At 39.2% G+C, this 17,895-nt stretch overlaps 1 protein-coding gene across 1 annotated transcript in view; it reads left to right on the top strand.

Annotated features, from left to right (window-relative positions):
* LOC133643133 (contactin-2-like) overlaps nucleotides 1-17,236 on the top strand; it is a 54,150-nt gene extending 36,914 nt beyond the window's left edge. Inside the window, exons 13-19 of the mRNA XM_062037542.1 lie at nucleotides 2,587-2,762; nucleotides 6,828-6,948; nucleotides 8,645-8,803; nucleotides 8,994-9,143; nucleotides 13,932-14,002; nucleotides 16,910-17,144; nucleotides 17,232-17,236. Of these exons, the coding sequence (XP_061893526.1) occupies nucleotides 2,587-2,762; nucleotides 6,828-6,948; nucleotides 8,645-8,803; nucleotides 8,994-9,143; nucleotides 13,932-14,002; nucleotides 16,910-17,144; nucleotides 17,232-17,236 (917 nt within the window). The remainder of the gene's footprint in view (nucleotides 1-2,586; nucleotides 2,763-6,827; nucleotides 6,949-8,644; nucleotides 8,804-8,993; nucleotides 9,144-13,931; nucleotides 14,003-16,909; nucleotides 17,145-17,231) is intronic.
* Nucleotides 17,237-17,895: the final 659 nt, after the last annotated feature.

Below are 17,895 nucleotides of genomic sequence, written 5' to 3'. Positions count from 1 at the left end.
TGGTGCCGCATTAAAAAAAAATTGCTTTTACCAGCATTTATGTCACTGCATGTCGCATGTTGGTGTTATTGTAGGAATGCCAAGGTTAGATGAACATAATACTTTGTCCTACCTTTTTCCTTTGTTTTCTCAAACCAAATTGTAACGTTGCAATTGCACGTTTTTGGATTTAGCGGCTCATCCATCTTAATACTGATCTAGGTTGGTTTTGGCGTGAAATTCGTATGTCACGTGACTATTTTGTTTCATCGCCATGTTGGCAGAAGAAGTAGCTGGTAAAATGATTGGTACTGGTGCGTGGTGTGTAAGTTGGAACCCAGAATGCCAGGCACTGGGGTGATGAAAAATAACCAGGTCTTTATTAAAGAGTAATCTTAATTTACAAAACCCAACACAAGTGAAGTTGGCATGTTGTGTAAATGGTAAATAAAAATAGAATACAATGATTTGCAAATCCTTTTCAACTTATATTCAATTGAATAAACTGCAAAGACAAGATACTTAACGTTCGAACTGGAAAACGTTGATATTTTTTGCAAATATTAGCTCATTTGGAATTGGATGCCTGCAACATGTTTCAAAAAAGCTGGCACAAGTGGCAAAAAAGACTGAGAAAGTTGAGGAATGCTCATGAAACACTTATTTAGAACATCCCACAGGTGAACAGGCTAATTGGGAATAGGTGCGTGCCATGATTGGGTATAAAAGCAGTTTACATAAAATGCTTAATCATTTACAAACAAGTATGGGTCGAGGGTCACCAATTTGTGAACAAATGTGTGAGCAAATTGTCCAACAGTTTAAAAACATTTCTCAACGAGCTATTGCAAGGAATTTAGGGATTTCACCATCTACGGTCCGTAATATCATCAAAAGGTTCAGAGAATCTGGAGAAATCACTTTACGTAAGCGATGATATTACGAACCTTCAATCCCTCAGGCGCTACTGCTTCAAAAACCGACATCAGTGTGTAAAGGATATCAACACATGGGCTCAAGAACACTTCAGAAAACCACTGTTAGTAACTACAGTTTGTTGCTACATCTGTAAGTGCAAGTTAAAACTCTACTATGCAAAGCCAAATCCATTTACCAACAACACCCAGAAAGGCTGGTGGTCTAGATAAAATGTATTGGATATGCCCATCCATCCATCCATTTTCTACCGCTTATTCCCTTCGGGGTCGCGGGGGGCGCCGGAGCCTATCTCAGCTACAATCAGGCGGAAGGCGGGGTACACCCTGGACAAGTCGCCACCTCATCGCAGGGCCAACACAGATAGACAGACAACATTCACACTCACATTCACACACTAGGGCCAATTTAGTGTTGCCAATCAACCTATCCCCAGGTGCATGTCTTTGGAGGTGGGAGGAAGCCGGAGTACCCGGAGGGAACCCACGCAGTCACGGGGAGAACATGCAAACTCCACACAGAAAGATCCAGAGGCCGGGATTGAACTCACGACTACTCAGGACCTTCGTATTGTGAGGCAGACGCACTAACCCCTCTTCCACCGTGCTGCCGTATTGGATATGCTTTGGGGTAAATTTTGCTCCTCAGTCATATTTATAACCCTCTCTTGAGTCAGTCTGCAGTTTGTGTGTGGAGACGTTCTCTTCAGCTTGCAAATAACATTATATAGATTCATCAGTCAAAACAATAGGTACACCTGGTGCCGCATATTAGGAAAAAAATTGCTTTTACCAGCATTTATGTCACTGCATGTCGCATGTCGGTGTTATTGTACGCATGCCAAGATTAGATGAACATAATACTCATCAATCTTCATACTGATCCAGTCATGTGTAAAATATCCTTACAAATAAACACGGAAGTACTTATTTAGTAGCAATCAGAGCAGGCAGTACAGCATGAAATGAGAAGGAATGACATGTGACGCTGCAGAGTCTGCTCAGCAGAGAGGGAGTAGGCTGGCATTCAAAACTGCGTTCAAGTTCATGCCCGAATGCATTACCTTTATGATTTGACACATAGACATACCATTGTAACATTTATAAGAGGAACATCATCACAGGCCCCCATGGAGTCCAAATCATTATGATACTGTATATTCAAGGCTCATTTGAACAAGAAGAGTAGCAAGAAGCTTGTGCAAAAGTCAAACTAAAAGCCACAAAAGCAGACAAAGTCTGAAAGAAAGCATAATGAATAGAAAATGTCCACCAACCAAAAGCAAGCCAGACGGTTTAAAACCAGCAAAAATGGTAACAAAAGGGAGTGGTGGTAAGAACGGCCACAGGAGACACAGAGGGGTAACAACAGAATTTTTTTTTTCCTAAATGAACCCCGGAGAAAGACAATAAGGGTGCGAGCAGGTCTGCCTGTAGGCAGAGGTGGATTATGTCTTGCATGTTTGAAGGAATTGACAATACAACATATTTGAAGTAGGACTGCAAATTATGCCCAAAAAATATATATATTTTACAATATTAAAATAACGATTATTATCACAATTATTAATTATTCCCCCATTTGCGTTTAAGGGTTTTTTTACGCGCTTGAAGTTTGTTTTATTCGTCTCCTTCAGCGCTATAAGTGTTACTTGTGATGTTGCCCAAACAGACGCCACCAAGATCACACTGGCTCCCTCCAACGCTGACATCAATCAGGGCGAGAATGTAACTCTGCAGTGTCACGCCTCCCATGATCCTACCATGGATCTGACCTTCACCTGGGCCCTCAACGGGGCTCTACTCGACCTGGAGGAATCGACTGGACCCTACCATCGAGTGGAGGGCGTAAGTGCATGACAGATTGCAAGAGACTTGCAGCAGCATTATTTTGAAACCCTAATTCACAAAGTGCATTAGACTTAGACTTAGACTTCCTTTTTATTGTCATTCAAATTTGAACTTTACAGCACAGATAAGAACGAAATTTCGTTACATAAGCTCATGGTAGTGCAGGATAAAAAAGCAATAAGGTGCATGTATATATAAATAAATATATATAAATAATATATAAATATATATACACTACCGTTCAAAAGTTTGGGGTCACATTGAAATGTCCTTATTTTTTAAGGAAAAGCACTGTACTTTTCAATGAAGATAACTTTAAACTAGTCTTAACTTTAAAGAAATACACTCTATACATTGCTAATATGGTAAATGACTATACTAGATGCAAATGTCTGGTTTTTGGTGCAATATCTACATAGGTGTATAGAGGCCCATTTCCAGCAACTATCACTCCAGTGTTCTAATGGTACAATGGTTTGCTCATTGGCTCAGAATGCTAATTGATGATTAGAAAACCCTTGTGCAATCACACATCTGAAAACCGTTTAGCTCGTTACAGAAGCTACAAAACTGACCTTCCTTTGAGCAGATTGAGTTTCTGGAGCATCACATTTGTGGGGTCAATTAAACGCTCAAAATGGCCAGAAAAAGAGAACTTTCATCTGAAACTCAACAGTCTATTCTTGTTCTTAGAAATGAAGGCTAGTCCACAAAATTGTTTGGGTGACCCCAAACTTTTGAATGGTAGTGTATAACATAAATAAATATGTATAAATACCGTAAATAAATAGATTACTGTACAGATAAATATATTGCACTTTTTCACATGCGTCCACGCTTATGGATGTATGTTATATTGTCTTTTTTATTCCAGCAAGTTAATCCATTTTGGGGGGAGTTGAGGGGATAATTTAATTATGATGCGTTCAAGAGTCTTACGGCTTGAGGGAAGAAGCTGTTAGAGAACCTGGAGGTTCTGCTTCGGAGGCTGCGGAACCTCTTTCTAGAGTCCAGAAGTGAAAACAGTCCTTGGTGGGGGTGGGAGGAGTCTGAAGAGGAGTCCTGATGATCTTTTCCGCCGTCCATTAATATAACAAACATAATTAGAACAGTCGACCCTCGCTTATCGTGGTTGGTTGCAGGCCTGACCGTGGCAAACAAATTTACGAAAAGTCCGATCATTATCAATAAATCTAATATTTTCGAGTATACAAAACGGTTTACAACCTTCTAAATAATTTTTTTTTTTCAACATAGTTATATCCTTCTAAATATGAAATAACACCCATATACCGTAATTTCCGGACTATAAGCCGCTACTTTTTCCCCTCGTTCTGGTCCCTGCGGCTTATACAAGGGTGCGGCTTATTTACGGCCTGTTCTTCTCCGACACCGACGAAGAGGATTTCGGTGGTTTTAGTACGCAGGAGGAAGACGATGACACAATGATTAAAGACTGACTTTTCATATACCGGTAGGCTGGTTATTTTGATAACGTACATGCGAGCACTTTGTATTACTTTGCACCGTTGTATTATTTGTACTCTGCACGAATGCTGTTCGCCATGTCAAAGATGTGAAAGTTTGATTGAATGATTGAAAGATTTATAGTTAATAAATGGGACGCTTTGCGTTCCCAAACAGTCATCTCTGTCCCGACAATCCCCTCCGTGGTACCAGGAACCCCTATATACTACGGTAATTACACATCAAAACCCTGCGGCTTATAGTCGGGTGCGGCTTATATATGGAGCAATCTGTATTTTCCCCTAAATTTAGCTGGTGCGGCTTATAGTCAGGTGCGGCTTATAGTCCGGAAATTACGGTAGTCATTTAAAAGTAACCGTTAGTGTGTTGTACTGTAGATTGCAGTACACACCAGTAGCCGAGCCACTAAAACACGACCACGACGTGGAAATACTTAATCACATCCTGGGTAATTCCAACGAGGGCATAAGTTGTTGGTCAACTTCAGCCATTAGCTGTGTTGTTAGAATTCCGTGTTGTTGGCATTGTGTCTCCAATGTTGTCATTCCACATCGCTTAAGCTAAAGACTCACCAATGTCACCTGGAGCTGATAATGTTGAAGATAAAGTGCATCAACAGAGTTCATCTCCACTTAGCACTGCCTGGACAACTGCTGATAGCATTGTTGTTAGCATTAAGTAGCGCCCCAGTACTGGTAAGTCTCACATCATCTCTTTTAATATCGCTCGCGTCAAAAAGCTCACCAATGTGGAAATGTGTTATTGATGAGGCAGTAGTAAAAAATGTAACAGTTTTACTCACCACCAAAAACAGACACTTAAACAATGGATACATTGGCATGGAAACGCAAGTTTCCTTTAACTCAAAAACAGAAGTCCTCCTTGGTGGATATCTATTGTCAGCACCACAACATAATAGAAAATGAGACAAATACTGTACTATAACACACATAAAAATACATAAAATTTGCTTTACGAAAAATACAACCATGATAGAGTGAAGCTGCAAAATTCAGAGCACGAGTGGTGACTGTAATGTTTTACTGATTATTTGGTGGAGTATGTGGTTTTCTGGGTTGAGTGTCAATGAAAGATCAGCATGTGTGATGGTAGAACAGAGAAGGCAGGAGTGGCAAAGAACAAAAAAAGGTTACAATAAATACAACTCAGAACAGGCGAGGACTAGTTGTCGTGGAAGAAGACATAGAGAAGGAACGCAATGAAAACAAACTTTCTGCCACTGAGACAGGATATATCTATATATGGTCATTGTATTCTCAGGACATTCAATCAATCACAAATGGACTAATCCGTTTGTCTTAGAAGACGTTTCACCTCTTATCCGAGCTGGCTTCATCAGTTTATGCTCAGACTTAGATTGGCCAGATCTAGTCGAGACTAAGATTAGTCAGATTTAGGCTAGACCAGGGGTGCTCACATTTTTTCTGCAGGCGAGCTTCTTTTCAATTGACCAAGTCGAGGGGATCTACCTCATTCATATACTGTATATAATTTATATTTATTTATTTATGAATGAGACGTTTTTGTTAACAAGTTAAAGGTGTTTAATGATAATACAAGCATGTTTAACACATAGATTCCTTTCTTTCATGAAGACAAGAATATAAGTTGGTGTATTACCTGATTCTGATGACTTGCATTGATTGGAATCAGACAGTAGTGCTGATAACGTCCACATTTTCTAATGCAGGAGAAAAAAAGTCCTCCTTTCTGTCCGAAACCACATGAAAGTGGTTGGTTTTTGTCATCTTATTTGTCCAGCTTCCATACTCCTTTTTATACACTTTACAAGAAATACATTGGCGGCAAAATCCGTAGCTTGCTAGCTTGTGCACGCTTGTTTTCTGAGACTTATTTTGTTAGCGCAGGCAGGATGAAGCAGCGCTTTTATTGTGAAGACAGGAACTGTGCAGTCCGTCTTTAGAGTTTTGACGGCATGTACGGCGGAGAGTCTGATGAAATAAAAAGTGTTTCTCGCCTTCCTGTCGGTCATTTTTTCTTAATAATGAGCTCGCAGCAGCCAGAGTCTTCTCAGAAGACCCTCGGGTGCCGTGAATGTCAATCAAGTGACAAAAGTGATTTCACAGTGAATATTTATGACCGCTAATTTTTAGGACTATTTTTTTAATACCTGGCTGGCGATCGACTGACACACCCTCCGCCATCGACCGGTAGCTCGTGATCGACCTAATGGGCACTCCTGAGCTAGACTGCCCAATGTAAGTCCTCAAAGACAAACTGAACAGTCCTGTTGCGATTGATTGAATGTGTGATAAAAACAGTTATGTTAGTCATAGTTTGTGTTGTGTACAACCAAAGTGGTTCTAAACCTCAACTATTTTATTTGTAATTATTTTGCATATAAAAAAACATAGTCATTTGTTTTGAATAACGTTAGGTCCCCCTTGAAATACACTTCATCATGTATTTGAAGATAAACTGAATTGCTGTCGATCAGGTACAAATGTAAATTTACAATGATTTTGAAATGAAATGTCTTTGTTGATGTAACACAGCTTTGCTTTGTTTTACTTCATTCCTGCACTTTTGTAGAAGGAAACCATTGGTGACCTTCTTATTGTCAATGCTCAGCTGAGTCAGGCAGGTACTTACACCTGTAGCGCTCAGACGGTGGTGGACAGTGCTTCAGTAACAGCCAAGCTAGTAGTACGAGGTAAGTTTGGAATCACAAAATGTAGCAGAAAATGGAGGATATGTAATAGGGCTGGACCATTCTCAAAAAATTTGCAAAACCGACATTGAGAGCTTTTAACCAACCAATTAAGTCAATCCCAGACTAAGCTTATATAGGGGGGCTTAGTTTGGGGCAGAAAAAACCTCTAGCCACATTAGCACATATAAACACATGTTTTGACACACAGAAAATACAAGACTTGCAACGGGGGTGGTCGCTTCCAGTTTGAAGTCAATCTTTACACTGCAAGGTTGTATGGCAGTCCATTAGTGTGTTATGTCTATAAACCTGGAGTCAGTCCCAGCTGTTCTTGAAGAGGAGAGGATGGTGCAGACTATCCCTGTGCAAGACTCACTGCGATGTTTATGCACGGCCTGGCCAAGGCCATTTGCAGATGGAGTCGAATTGGACACATTCCAATGGTTTGTCTGATCTTAATTGACAATTCTGTTCCTCAAGTTGATCAATCTTTGCATTTCAGAAAGCCTCTGCAAGATCCAGTTAATCCAGTTTGTGATTAAATTGAGATCGATGCAGTCTGTTTGCCCGTCGTGATGGACGGAATAGGTAGAGCTGTGGACAGTCTTTGGCTCCTGGAACGGCTGCCATTGTCTTTTGAATTAGTCGATACACAAAAGTAATGCACATATCACAGTTCCAAATAGATAGATATCTTCCACGTCCTCAACGGAAAGAATTGACAGGCACATTACTCGCCATTTCTCCCACGAGTCCCTTTATGTATCCGGCAGCAAATTTACTGTTCCTCTGAACCTTTGCTTCTTTTTGAGAAAATCTTGTCAATTGAGTTGAGGGTCCAGTTTCTCATATCCATGTTTATATTTCAGAGAACAGTGCTGAAAGAAAGGCTCTTAAAGTTAAGACAGGACAAAGAAGCAGGCAGGGGAGATACAGAGAGGGAGGGAGTGCGACCGCCTCCGTCAAGAGCCAGAGCAAAAGAAAAACCACAGAAACATGAAAGAAAACTGAAACACCAAGCCAACAGTCAATGTGAGCTGTTTCTGCCTTAGTTGTTTAGACACACTCTGGTGCAATAAGTATGTCGTAGACCAATAGGTAGAGCAATAGTTGGGATTAGAATAATCGTGCATAAACCGAAATTGAGGTAGAAGATTTAATTTATTTTGATTTTTGATTTTTTCCACTCACGCCCATATGTATTTGCATTGTCCAGATACACCAATTCAAGTCAATTTAACCAGACACTTTAATTGCCACCTCACAACTTCTATGCACACTCTGGCCAGTTGTCGTCTTTTTGACTTTCAAATGTGCCAGAAGCTTGTGGATGGCTACCAAAAGCGCCTTATTGCAGTGAAACTTGCCAAGGGACATGTAACCAAATATTTACATTGCTGTATGTATACTTTTGACCCAGCAGATTTGCTCACATTTTCAGTAGACCCATAATACATTCAGAAAAGAACCAATTTCATGAATGTTTTTTGTGACCAACAAAGTATGTGCTCCAATCACTCTATCACAAACAAATAAGAGTTGTAGAAATTATTGGAAACTCAAGACAGCCATGACATTATGTTCTTTACAAGTGTATGTAGACTTTTGACCACGACTATATATAAGATTAGAGATGTGTAGACTTTATTAGAAAAGTTACTTTGTAGACAGTAAGTACGTTTCTTGTTGTGTCCAGGCCCCCCAGGACCTCCTGGAGGTTTACTGGTAAGGAATGTTGCAGAGACATCAGTGGAACTGACGTGGAGTCGTGGTTATGACAACCACAGTCCTATCGGCAACTATGTGATCTTAGGACGATCTTCTCTCTCAACACAGTGGAAGCAGATGAGGACGGGTGTGTGAAATCCGCTGTCAATCTATTGTTGTAAAAATGTTTCTGTGAGGACCAATACATTTTAACATACATCTCAAAAATCAACAACCCTCATGCTGAATTTGTTTGATGCCAATGACTTTAGGGATTTGTTAACTGATACATAAACACTTGTATTTTATTTATTATGATTATTATCGTTTGAATTCAGATCCAGTGAATATAGAAGGAAATGCAGAGTCTGCTAGTGTGGTCGGGTTGTTACCTTGGATGGATTATGAATTCCAGGTCATCGCCAGCAACATCCTGGGCAGTGGAGAGCCAAGCATGCCCTCACAAACCATTCGCACACAGCAGTCAGGTAAAGACATGTGCACGCATGCACACACACGCACACACACACACACACACACACACACCAAAACGTTATTGTATTTGTTACCTTCTTGAGACCTCCGAAAAATGCCTTCCTCTGTAGGATCACCCTTTCTAGCTATATAGAGATTTGTATTTACAACATTAATAATATATACTGTACATACGATGCAAATATATCAAAAAAAGCTTGTTGTGAAAAATAAGATGTAATTTCACAAGAAAAACTTATAATTTTGGCAGATTATAATAAAAGTCGTAATTTTACTCAATGCAAGTCAACATTTTTGAAGAAAAACTGAACGTTTGTGCAATATTATGATAAAAGTTGCAATTTTACTCAATAACAGTCGCAATTTTACAAGAAAAGCTTAAAATGTTGGCGTGGCGTAGTGGGTAGAGCAACCGTGCCAGATACCTGAGGGTTGCGGGTTCGCTCCCCGCCTCTTACCATCCAAAAAAGAAATTGCTGCCGTTGTGTCCTTGGGCAGGACACTTCACCCTTTGCCCCCGGTGCCGCTCACACCGGTGAAATGAATGATGAATGAATGGTAGGTGGTGGTCGGAGGGGCCGTAGGCGCAAACTGGCAGCCTCGCTTCCGTCAGTCTACCCCAGGGCAGCTGTGGCTACAAATGTAGCTTACCACCACCAGGTGTGAATGAATGATGGGTTCCCACTTCTCTGTGAGCGCTTTGAGTATCTAACAATAGAAAAAGCGCGATATAAATCTAATCCATTATTATTATTATTATTATTAATTTTATGAAGTCGTAATTTCACTCGACAAAAGTCACAATTTTATAAGAAAACTTTAAAATGTTGGCAATATTATAATAATAATCGGAAATTTTACCCGGCAAATGTCATGTTCTGCGGTCATGTTTTGTTTGGTTATGTTCTGTTGGTTTTCGGACTCTTTTAGTTCCTGTTTGCGCTTCCTGGTTTGTTTTGTCACCATGACGACTCATTGGTTTCACCTGACTCATTTGGACTCACGCACCTGTCACTATTAAGGAAGAGACTATGTAAGCCTGTAGTTGCCAGGTAGTCAGCCTGGCGACATTACTCTTGATACTCTTGACATTATCATACTCTGTTTTTGCTATGTGCTACTCTGATTTTGCCATAGTTCATGTTGATTATCCATGCCATAGTTCATGCTGCTCTTTTCATGCTCCTTTCTACAGTAAGTGTTTTATTGTTTCATGTCCATAGTTCTGCCTTAGTGTTAGTTTTGTTCCATGCGTTAAGTTTTGTGCCTCTGCTGTGAGCGCCTTTTGTTTGTACCCTTTTGTAGCTTTTGAGTTAAAACTAAATCATGTATTTACCTGAAAGCCTTGTCCGATCCTGTCCGTTTGCTTCCCGGGAAAACAATCCACGCAGTAATTTGCGAAATAGTCCACGCCATGACAGCAAAATGATGACAAAAGTCATAATTTTACTCAAACAATGTCATTAATTTACAAGAACAACCAAAACATTGGCAATATTGGGATAAAAGTCAGCATTTTATATGGCAAATGTCACCCTTTTGCATTAAAAAGTAATTTTACATAAAAAAGTAATAATTTTACGAGAACATTTTGCAATATTACAGATACAGAAAGAATATGAGAAATTGTTCCCAATTTTATAAGAAAAAAGTCGACACATTGTGAGAAAAAGACTGCTTTTAGTTAATGTATTTTTATTAAATTTTTTCCGGCTTCCTCCGGAAAATTGTATGTTGAAAAAAATTGCTTGTTGGCCCGATGAATTAGTTTAAGGGTGCAGGATACTCACTGCTATCTTGTTTACACGTACATGCAGGGAGCACATGCACCTACATAAAAGCAGTCCTAGGGAACTTTCTAACAATTTGCAGTTTTGTTGTAGTTTTGATGGAATATACACTCAGTAATAGACAACGTTAGCTACCCAAATTGCTGTCACTATGCACCTGGGGATAGGTTGATTGGCAACACTAAATTGGCCCCAGTGTGTGAATGTGAGTGTGAATGTTGTCTGTCTATCTGTGTTGGCCCTGCGATGAGGTGACGACTTGTCCAGGGTGTACCCCGCCTTCTGCCCGAATGCAGCTGAGATAGGCTCCAGCACCCCCCGCGACCCCAAAAGGGACAAGCGGTAGAAAATGGATTGATGGATGGTTTTTAATTTTCATTATTTACTTCAAGTTGTTACAGTATGTCTCTACATACATATTTATTTATTTTTTTTGACAAATTTTGGCCAAAGGGGGCGCATTTCAATTTCTTACACACACTTGTTATTACATATGTTGGCCATAGGGGGAGCACTTCGAATTTTTACACACACTTGTTATTTCATATGTTGACCAGAGGGAGAGCACTTTTAAAACCGACACACTGTCAATTTGAAAAATCCTTGCTTTTCGGGAACCACCCTAATTTTGATAAAATTTCACCACCAGGGGTGCAAATGAGACATTCTCTATTAGATGCAATGGTTTTCCGTATTGGGACCATGATTTATGTCCTAACTTGTTCACCGGTCCTCATATGGAAGGTACTTTTCCTTGTAGATGTCTCAAGAAGGGTAGAAATACAAGAACACACACACACACACTTGTGCGTTTTGGGATTTTGCCTTGTCGTCACATGTGGTGTGTAGTATGTTGTTGTATGGATGGGCAATAAGGCCTAAAATCTACATCACGATAACTATTGCAGCCTCCTGCGATAACGATATATACATTATATACACAAAATATGATTTATGTGAATGATAATAAAACCATTTCAAAATGGGTATCAAAGGCTCCTAATTTAGCTGCTGACATATGCAGTAACATTACATAATTTCCTGTTGTATCACTTTCTCAAAATTATTATTCAACTACTTGCTCATGTACTGTTAATATCTGGTTACTTTTTGTTGAAACATGTTTCTATCTATACTTCTGTTGAAATGTAACATTCATGCTATTACAAATTCGGGTATGGACCCGATACCAAGTAGTTGCAGGGGCAGTATTGGTCATACCAATGCTGATACTGATTATTCAAATTCAACATCAGTGAATGATTATATTTTGATTACAATTATAATCAGACAAAGACACACAGGCAGAGACGGCAGGCGGAATGCAGGTAAAACGTATATTTGATGAAAAGCTAGTGCAGCCAGGAAGTGCACAGAAAGCTAACCATTAAACAAACACTAAAAAGAGAAAAGCTATGAGAACCCAGTCCAGAAAACAGCCTGGTATATAAAGCAACCCGATTGGTAACCAGGAACAGGTGTTTCCTGATTTCCATAAGGTGAGAGAGGCAGCGCTCAGGCCAGAGGAAAGGTGGCAGGAAATGAAAGACATAAAAAAAGTGAAAACAAGAACGGAGATAACACCACGATCTGAGAAAATTACACGAGTTTAAAAACTGTCACGCAGGGTCGTGACACATGGCCTGTTTTTGGCGTTCCTTCTCTGTGCATGTTGAAGTAAAAGGGAGTTTCCTGTCGTGGGATTCCCCAGCATGCCTTGTATTTGCGTTGATCGCACCGTGACTGAGATGAGTGGGTGGGAGATGATGACCCTCTGTTTTTTCTTAGTGTTTGGGTCAGTGCTTTCTAAGCTACTATTACCAAATGAAATATTGTCGAAGTAAATTGAGGTTTGCCTTCCTGTGCGACGGCAAGCTGTATTATAATACAGCTATGTACTATGCTAACATGCGTTCTCAACACATATTTATGAATCATAACCAAGGAAACCGTAATGGAAATGGGTTTTCTGCTCACAAAAAAGGTCTACTTTAGTTTTGGCGGGTAAAGGAAAAGTGGGTGGGTTTTCCTAAAGATAAAAATAACTTATCAAAAATCTTCAAATTTGCATAGTCACAAATGCTGACTCGTGAATACGCGGGTTTGTACTGATGTGTATTTCAGGTATTGTCATCCTCGTCCGGACAGAAGGGTGACACGGCAGTGCGGCTGGGTAAAAAAAGAGACGTCTGAGCCGCTGTTCTGAAAAAAAAAGTTGCTTTATTATAAGCGAGTGTCATTATACAGGGCATGCAGTACCTGGAGGAGGTCAAGTCAAAGAAAATGAGGCACTCCTAACTTGGAGGAGCCAAACCACAGTCTTATATTCCCTCCTTCTCTGTCTGGGTGTGTTAATTCAGGAGAGTACAACCTGACCATGTAAGGAGATATTAAGTTCAAGTTAAAGTACCAATGATTGTCACACACACTAGGGTGTGGTGAAATTTGTCCTCTGCATTTGACCCATCCCCTTGTTCACCCCCTGGGAGGTGATTCTATGTGTAAGTGACCGGAAAACAACCTCTGTGTGTTGTAACTTAAAAGTTGATGTGAAGATAGACAAGGAGTCTCTCCTCCAGGATAGAGCTATCACTTTTGCATTCCGAAGTCTGAATTTATTGCCTCTTCTCGTGAGAGAGTTAACCCAGTCCACATGCGAATGTCCAACTAAGGCTCCATAATTTATTATGGGCTCAACCATTATTTACTTAAACCTGGCGGTTCGCTTTGTCCATGTTGAATATAAACATTCACCAAATATTGAACATAATATGAGTTAATTAATTAACTTCACTACTGTATTGGGTTGAGGATATATTCGTTATGTAAGAGCTCAATAGTTCATGTTCTTGGAAATGTAATATTTGACTACCATCTGTAAGTCTGAAATCCACATTCAAACAGAAATGTCATCCTGACATTAAAAGTGCCTGATATATGACAGTTTTTACTCTATATTGTACATCATCGTGTCATGCACTTGGTCTTCAGCTCCCTCAGTGGCTCCAAGTGGACTGGGAGGAGGAGGAGGATATGGAAATGAACTTATCATTACATGGACAGTAAGTAGCGCACCTGTACAGTAAATATTACGCGACAACGTGTTGGAGTTGTTTGTTTTTAAAATGTTGTTGCTTTTTTTGTCTGGGATTTTTGAACAGTTTGATTTTGTTTGTTGTTGTTTTTTATTTTTGGGACTTTAAATTTTTTGTTTGAAATATTTAAAAAAAAATGTATTGTTATTTTTGTGTCATTGTTTAAGTTTGGTTTTTTTTTAGTTGTTTTGTGAGTTGTGTGGCTTGTCTTGTTTCAATTCTTTGAAATATTTTGTTTTTGGTTTAAATTATTTGAGTTATTTTAATTTTTTTTGTTATTGTTTGTTTTGAAATTCGTTGTTTTTATAGTATAAACCATTTGAGTAGTTTTTTTTTAAATTTAGTTATGAGTTGTTTGTCTTTTGAGTTATTTTGTTTTGTTTCCGGCTGTTTGAGTTTTATGATTTGATTTTGCTATTGTTTGAGTTGTGGGGTTTTTTGTTTCTTTATTTGTTTTTGTTTAACTTATTTAAGTTGTTTGTTTTGTGAAAATGTTTCATTTGTCTTAGTTTGAATTCTTTGAATTATTAATTTTTTTGTTTGAATTATTTGAGGTATTTTTTATTGTTCTTTTTGTTATTTTATGTTTGAATTATTTGAAGTGTTTTTGTTTGAATTCTTTGAGGGCTTTTTTTATGGTGTTTTGTTTTAGTTATTTGAGTTTGTTGACTTATTTATATTGGTTGAGTTGAGTTGTTTTATTTGTTTGAATGCTTCAAGGTGTTTATGTTTTGAGTTGTTTAAGATGTATACACTTTATTGGCAGCTTCATATCACCCTAAACTATTTCCGTCTTTAAACAACATAAAAAAGGACACAAATCAACACGAAAATAAACTACAAGTAGATTTAAGCATGGATTTAACAGGATTAAAGTTACTCTAATGATCAAGGCCTAAATCGAGGTTCTTATTTTTGACTTTGAAATTACATCAAAACATGAGCAATAGACGCAAAGAATAATGATTAATTTACAAAACCCAAAACGAGCGAAGTTGGCATGTTGTGTAATTCGTAAATAAAAACAGAATACAATGATTTGCAAATCCTTTTCAACTTATATTCAATTGAATAGACTGCAAAGACAATATATTTAATGTTCCAACTGAGAATTTTTTTTTTCTTTTTTTGGCAAATGATCATTAGCTTAGAATTTAATGGCTAAGTTATTGTCCTGCTGAAATAAGCAGGGGCGTCCATGATAACGTTGCTTGGATGGCAACATGTGTTGCTCCAAAATTTGTATGTACCTTTCAGCATTAATGGTTACCCATGCCTTGGGCACTAATACACCCCCATACCATCACAGATGCTGGCTTTTGAACTTTGCGCTATAACAATCCGGATGGTTATTTTCCTTTTTGTTCTGGAGGACACAACGTCCACAGTTTCCAAAAAAAAATTGAAATGTGGACTCGTCAGACCACAGAACACTGTTCCACTTTGCATCAGTCCATCTTAGATGAGCTCAGGCCCAGCTAAGCCGGCGGCGTTTCTGGGTGTTGTTGATAAATGGAGTTTTAACTTGCACTTACAGATGTAGCGACAAACTAGTTACTGACCGTGGTTTTCTGAAGTGTTCCTGAGCCCATGTGGTGATATCCTTTACACACTGATGTTGGTTTTTGATGCAGTACCGCCTGAGGGATCGAAGGTCCGTGATATCATCACTTACGTGCAGTGATTTTTCCAGATTCTTTTAACCTTTTGATGATATTACGGACCGTAGATGGTGAAATCCCTAAATTCCTTGCAATAGCTCGTTGAGAAATGTTCTTAAACTGTTGGACAATTGCTCACACATTTGTTCACAAAGTGGTGACCCTCGCCCCATCCTTGTTTGTGAATGACTGAGCATTTCATGGAAGCTGCTTTTATACCCAATCATGGCACCCACCGTTTCCCAATTAGCCTGTTCACCTGTGGGATGTTCCAAATAAGTGTTTGATGAGCATTCCTCAACTCTCTGTCTTTTTTGCCACTTGTGCCAGCTTTTTTGAAACATGTTGCAGGCATCAAATTCCAAATGAGCTAATATTTGCAAAAAATAACAACGTTTTCTAGTTCGAACGTTAAGTATCTTGTCAGAATCAGAATAGTTTTTATTGCCATTGTTTGAGAACAGGTTCACAAACTAGGAGTTTTACTTGGTGAAATCGTGCAACATAAAACACATATAACACAGAATAGAATACCATGAGCTGTAACTGAGCTATCAGATCTTTTTATTGTTCAAGTGCCTGATGGCCGAGGGGGAAAAAACTGTTCAAGTGGCGGGAGGTGTGGGTCTGGATGGACCGTAGTCTCCTGCCTGAGTGGAGAGGGGAGAATAGTTTGTGTCCAGGGTGAGAAGAGTCAGCTGTGATCCGACCACACTCCTCCTGGTCCTGGAGGAGAACAGGTCCTGGAGGGATGGGAGCTTGCAGCCAATAACCTTCTCAGCAGCACGTACGATGCGCTGCAGTCGATGCTTGTGTGGCGCCGGAGAACCACACGGTGATGGAGGAGGTGAGGATGGACTCGATGATGGCTGAGTAGAACTGCACCAGCATCTCGGTCGGCACTTTTGCAGTCTTTGCAGTCTATTCAATTGAATATAGCTTGAAAAGGATTTGCAAATCATTTTATTCTGTTTTTATTTACGATATACACAACGTGCCAACTTCACTGGTTTTGGGGTTTGTATCTTTTTTGTCCATGACAATAAAATGTGAAATGTTTTTTACTCTGCTTCCTCGTTCTCTCCTCAAAGGCTCAGAAAAATCTACTCTAATTACTCTGCACAATTCGACATGATGTCTTCCTGAAAGTTTATTGATAAGTGACATGAAAACCTTTATTAATGTATTTATCATCTTCTGCTCAACCTTTCAGCCCATGGCCAGAGAATACCAAAATGGTGATGATTTTGGTTACATCCTGAAATTCAGGAAGGAAGAAACGACATTGTGGACTGAGGTGCGCGTTCCTTTGGTGGAGTCATCCCGCTACGTGTACTCCAACGTCACCCTGACGCCATACACGCCCTTTGAGGTGAAGATCAAAGCTTTTAACCGCAGGGGACAAGGTCCATTCAGCCAGATCGCTGTTGTCCACTCTGCTGAGGAAGGTCAGTTTATCTCAAATATTTCACGGGTGCATTCACACCCATTATTTGTAGGTCCAGTCAAAACAAACTCTGCTCTGTTTGCTGTAGTGTGAAAGCTGACTGCACACTGCAAAAACTGAAATCTAAGTAAGATTAAATATCTCAAATAAGGGTGATATTTGCTTATTTTCTGTCTAATAAGATAATTCTTCTCACTAAGTAGATTTTATGTTAGAGTCTTTTACTTGTTTTAAGGGTTTTGGTCCTAAATGATCTCAGTAAGATATTACAGCTTGTTGCTGAGATTTGATGACCTATATTGAGTAAAATATGCTTGAAACTAGAATATCAACTGTTGCAAAGCTGTGTCATCAACACTCACAAGTATAAAACTACTTTTTTAAAGTAATAATTTCTTATTTCAAGCATGAAAAAAAAAAACATTTAACATGTGACATTTGAAACAATTTTGAACAGAAATAATTCATGCACATTCAGATAAATTCTTTAAAATTACAATTAAAAAAAATTTGACCGGAGGCCGGGCTATATATATGCGCACTAATTGACTGAAAGAGCACGCACTTGGCGTGATGATGTCATGTTATCGATGGAAAAATGCATTTTTAGACCATATGATTTGCCTGAGCGGCTAGGAGACCCCGAGAGTAACAAGCGGTTGCCTTTCCATTAAGAACAATACATTAGTTTTTAGTATAAGTTTGCTGGTTTCAAGAAATGTAATGCCGAGCGCATATCATTATGTCAAGAT

Source organism: Entelurus aequoreus, linkage group LG26 (genome assembly GCF_033978785.1).
Source record: "Entelurus aequoreus isolate RoL-2023_Sb linkage group LG26, RoL_Eaeq_v1.1, whole genome shotgun sequence".
In the NCBI taxonomy this organism is placed as follows: Eukaryota; Metazoa; Chordata; class Actinopteri; order Syngnathiformes; family Syngnathidae; genus Entelurus; species Entelurus aequoreus.
The sequence above is the reverse complement of the archived record's forward strand: the minus strand, read 5'-3'. Positions and strand labels throughout refer to the sequence as shown.